At 52.1% G+C, this 5,000-nt stretch overlaps 1 protein-coding gene across 1 annotated transcript in view; it reads left to right on the top strand.

Moving 5' to 3' along the window:
• Positions 1-2,177, top strand: part of mbtps2 (membrane-bound transcription factor peptidase, site 2) — a 6,621-nt gene extending 4,444 nt beyond the window's left edge. The window contains exons 9-11 of the mRNA XM_076170424.1: positions 217-415; positions 669-744; positions 841-2,177. Coding sequence (XP_076026539.1) covers positions 217-415; positions 669-744; positions 841-1,063 — 498 coding nt within the window. The 3' untranslated portion in view covers positions 1,064-2,177. The remainder of the gene's footprint in view (positions 1-216; positions 416-668; positions 745-840) is intronic.
• The last annotated feature ends 2,823 nt before the right edge of the window (positions 2,178-5,000 follow it).

The following is a 5,000-nucleotide window of genomic DNA, read 5'->3' as shown; positions in this document are numbered from 1 at the left end:
CACACACTCGCTCTCACACACACACACACTCACACACAGGGGCTTTTTGTGACTGCTGGATCTCGTGCTCACACATATTTCTGTCACTTCCTGTATCGGGTTCTGTTCTGTTTTTGACTCGCCTGACCCGTCTGCGTCTGGACTCATGAGACGGATCAATGCTAACCTAATCCATCCTGGATCAATCCCCCTGCCCGTCTCCCCTCCTCCCTGCAGTTCGCCTGTATGCCGGTGCGTAAGATGGTGTCGGGGACGCAGGTGTGCCGCTCGGACCGGGACTGCAGCGCACACTCCCACGCCGCCAGCGTGTGTGTCACGCCCTCTCTGGAGAACCAGACACGCTTCATCCGCGTCACACACCCGCCCGACACACACATGCTGTTTGTGGGGTACCCGCCGCACCTTCAGCACGCCGGTACGTACGGCCCAGGGTAGTAGGCCTGTAGTTACTATGGTAACTCTAGTTCCTATGGTAACTCTAGTTCCTTCACTCAGTCCAACATGACGTCAGCAGAAACCTGCACAGGCTCAGAGCCCAAACATCTGAGGAGAGCTGCTCCTCTTCATCACTTCACTTATTCACCGTCATCGTTTCATGTAAACGCTCTCGACTCACTGCTCACCTTTGTCTTCTTCTTCTGTGGTGTTTTGCTGTGTTTGCTTCTCAGTGAGTCTCACAAACTTCCTGCCTCGGTTTGGGTTCCTGCACCTGGACCTCCCCGTCTTCTTAGAGACCTTCTGCAAGTATCCTTCCTGTCGGAGCTCAGGAGCCCTGATCAGATGAAGGTGGTGTACCTGTGTGTGTGTTCTGAGGTGTTTCCTCCTTAGCCGCCTCTTCAGATACTTGGTGTCCCTCTCCGGCGCTCTGGCGGTGGTGAACTCCGTCCCGTGCTTCGCCCTGGACGGACAGTGGATGCTGAACGCCCTGCTGGAGGCCACGCTGGTCAACGTGGTAAAGGACCGGGCGCGTCGCGAGCTCATCGGCTTCTTCCTGCTGCTGGCGGGCAGCGCCCTGCTGGCGGCCAACGTGGCTCTGGGACTGTGGATGGTGACGGCGAGGTAACGACAGAGAGAGGAGAACACGGGACCGAGGGCGCCGTCTCTCCACGTGTTTGTGACGCCTGGACCACCAAACTGTGAACACGGAGGGAAAAGCCCAGGTGACCCGGCAGAACCGCCGAGTGTCCGGCGTCACGAATACGCCCATCGCCACAGTTACGCTCTGCCTTTAAGCCGATGCACGTCAGGTTCCTTCCCCCGCAAAACAAACGGCAGCACAAACGCACCAAAGCCACACGTGACTGTTTACAACCACCGCACAACCTTTCGGCCCGTTTATGTCCTACGTCCGTCTTTTAAACGTCGGCCCGATGGCGAAGCGCCGCCTGCATGACTCAGAACAGTGACGGAGACAGACTTAGTGAATTAGCGGTTACGTGAAACATTTGATTTCCTGTTTGTGAGAAACGCGCAGAGATTTGAGGACGTAATGATTTGTAATCCCGTTCCAGTCCGCTCCGGTCCGCTCCACGTTTGCCGGGTTTGGGTTTGAAGCGACGTGAGACGGCAAGCAAGAGAGACGAAGCATGGAACTCCTCCTCTTTGTGTTGAATGGCGCCACCTAGTGTAAAGCAAAGAGCAAGCCAGACGGAAATGGTCGCTTGCTTTAAAAAATGAACGAGTCGCATTTAAACTTGAGAGGAAAATTCCTTTTTGTTTTTACACAAAACCGCAAATGGAAACAAACCAAACTCTGAATCTGCCTCGATGCGTCTGAAGCGTCAGCTCTCATCACTTAAGCTGTTTATGTGATGTAATGACAGGAACTGAAATGTAAACAAACGCACCACGCCGCTAAGCCAACAGCCCGCAAAACCTGGGGTGGATACCGGAGCTGGAGTCTGTGCGGGCCTGGACCCCCCCCCCTCCCCCCCCCCTGCTGTGTCCCTGTGGTCTGGACGTAAACAAACCCGAGGCTCTTAAAGGCGCCGGCCTCCATCACTGTGGACGCCTCGCCGTCTCTCTGCTTCAGGGGCGTCACAGCCGACAATCGCTCTCCTTTCAGGGGGATTCCAGGTTTGGTCCCAGATTGAAGTGAATGTGTTTCCTCTGTGCTTCTGTCCAAAGTTGTTTTGTTTTGTCGACGTTGTGGAATAAAAGACTTTGTACTTACGCTTTCACGTCGTCACTAGCAACAGCTGATTTCCTGTCTCACTTTCTTTTCCCTTTCTTACTAAAGATTGCCCCCCCCCCCCCCCCCCCCCCTGTTGGATCCTGGAGGCGTGGCTTCACTCTGAGGCTCTTGTGTGTTTTGAGGGCCTCTGCAGCGTGAGAGTGTGTAAGTGTGTGTGAGAGCCATGACACGTGCTAATTTGGAAGGGCGTCCTCCAGCAGACGGGTAAACACTAAACGTCCTCCGGTTTACTCGCAGAGGTGTGTGTGTGTGTGTGTGTCTGTTTATCAGAGATAAGCAGGACGCAGCTCTGTCAGCAGGTTCTCCAGCTCCTTAGGTGTAATTGATGCTTTTTGCAGAGGTGTGTGTGTGTGTGTGTGTGTGTGTGTGTGTGTGAAGGATTGTACGTCTGTCCTTGTCTGTGCTTATCTTGGGCTGATGACAGGCTGGAAAGATGCTCGTGTAAACAGACAGGGGAGTAGATGAGCGATGAGGAAGAGGAGGAGGAGGAATCATGTTCTGCGTCTCCGTCTGGGGCCCCTGACTCGGCCCTGTGACCTCCTCTGCTTCTGCATGACAGATTAGAGGGCCGAGGAGAAGCTGGGACGTTCCAGAACTCCAGCGCCGCGTAAAAAAAGCTGAGGAGCGAGCGAGGGAGCGAGCGTGAGTCAGAGCGGTGAACAATGGCATCGTGGTCGAGGCGTCTGCGTGATGAATGGCTGCTTTTAGCCACGCAGGAAGCTCGCTCTATATAAGGAGCTGAAGGCCGCCCACCCATAACCCTAATGAGCACGTGGAGAAATGCTCTCACCACAGCAGGTGGGTGGGAGTGTGTGTGTGTGTGTGTGTGTGCAGGGGGGGCGGGGGTCCAAGGGCAAAACAAGCAACGCTGACGATCACACCCATGTTCTTAATGCCTTTGTCAACAATCTAACTTTAAACCTTTGACCTGAAGTGACACTGAAGTCATGTTGTTCCCTCTTCTTCCTCCTGTTATGTTCCCTCTTCTTCCTCCTGATATGTTCCCTCTTCTTCCTCCTGATATGTTCCCTCTTCTTCCTCCTGATACGTTCCCTCTTCTTCCTCCTGATATGTTCCTTCTTCTTCCTCCTGATACGTTCCCTCTTCTTCCTCCTGATATGTTCCCTCTTCTTCCTCCTGATCGATCCCTCTTCCTCCTGATATGTTCCCTCTTCTTCCTCCTGTTATATTCCCTCTTCTTCCTCCTGTTATGTTCCCTCTTCTTCCTCCCGATATGTTCCCTCTTCTTCCTCCTGATATGTTCCCTCTTCTTCCTCCTGATACGTTCCCTCTTCTTCCTCCTGATACGTTCCCTCTTCTTCCTCCTGATACGTTCCCTCTTCTTCCTCCTGATACGTTCCCTCTTCTTCCTCCTGATACGTTCCCTCTTCTTCCTCCTGATACGTTCCCTCTTCTTCCTCCTGTTATGTTCCCTCTTCTTCCTCCTGTTATGTTCCCTCTTCTTCCTCCTGATATGTTCCCTCTTCTTCCTCCTGATACGTTCCCTCTTCTTCCTCCTGATACGTTCCCTCTTCTTCCTCCTGATACGTTCCCTCTTCTTCCTCCTGATACGTTCCCTCTTCTTCCTCCTGATACGTTCCCTCTTCTTCCTCCTGATACGTTCCCTCTTCTTCCTCCTGTTATGTTCCCTCTTCTTCCTCCTGTTATGTTCCCTCTTCTTCCTCCTGATATGTTCCCTCTTCTTCCTCCTGATATGTTCCCTCTTCTTCCTCCTGATACGTTCCCTCTTCTTCCTCCTGATACGTTCCCTCTTCTTCCTCCTGATATGTTCCTTCTTCTTCCTCCTGATACGTTCCCTCTTCTTCCTCCTGATATGTTCCCTCTTCTTCCTCCTGATCGATCCCTCTTCCTCCTGATATGTTCCCTCTTCTTCCTCCTGTTATGTTCCCTCTTCTTCCTCCTGTTATGTTCCCTCTTCTTCCTCCCGATATGTTCCCTCTTCTTCCTCCTGATATGTTCCCTCTTCTTCCTCCTGATACGTTCCCTCTTCTTCCTCCTGATACGTTCCCTCTTCTTCCTCCTGATACGTTCCCTCTTCTTCCTCCTGATACGTTCCCTCTTCTTCCTCCTGATACGTTCCCTCTTCTTCCTCCTGATACGTTCCCTCTTCTTCCTCCTGATACGTTCCCTCTTCTTCCTCCTGATACGTTCCCTCTTCTTCCTCCTGATACGTTCCCTCTTCTTCCTCCTGATATGTTCCCTCTTCCTCCTGATACGTTCCCTCTTCTTCCTCCTGATATGTTCCCTCTTCCTCCTGATACGTTCCCTCTTCTTCCTCCTGTTATGTTCCCTCTTCTTCCTCCTGTTATGTTCCCTCTTCTTCCTCCTGTTATGTTCCCTCTTCTTCCTCCTGATATGTTCCCTCTTCTTCCTCCTGATATGTTCCCTCTTCCTCCTGATACGTTCCCTCTTCTTCCTCCTGATATGTTCCCTCTTCTTCCTCCTGATACGTTCCCTCTTCTTCCTCCTGATACGTTCCCTCTTCTTCCTCCTGATACGTTCCCTCTTCTTCCTCCTGATACGTTCCCTCTTCTTCCTCCTGATACGTTCCCTCTTCTTCCTCCTGATATGTTCCCTCTTCTTCCTCCTGATACGTTCCCTCTTCTTCCTCCTGATATGTTCCCTCTTCTTCCTCCTGATATGTTCCCTCTTCTTCCTCCTGATATGTTCCCTCTTCTTCCTCCTGATATGTTCCCTCTTACTTTGACTCAGATTTTATTTCCGTCATGTACTGATTTCCATGGAACCTGCTTGATGATGGCAGCTTGATGACGACCCGGAGAAG

This window comes from Genypterus blacodes, unplaced genomic scaffold (assembly GCF_046128005.1).
Source record: "Genypterus blacodes isolate CSIRO-AG114 ecotype Tasmania unplaced genomic scaffold, CSIRO-AGI_Gbla_v1 ptg000218l_1, whole genome shotgun sequence".
NCBI lineage: Eukaryota > Metazoa > Chordata > Actinopteri > Ophidiiformes > Ophidiidae > Genypterus > Genypterus blacodes.
The sequence above is the reverse complement of the archived record's forward strand: the minus strand, read 5'-3'. Positions and strand labels throughout refer to the sequence as shown.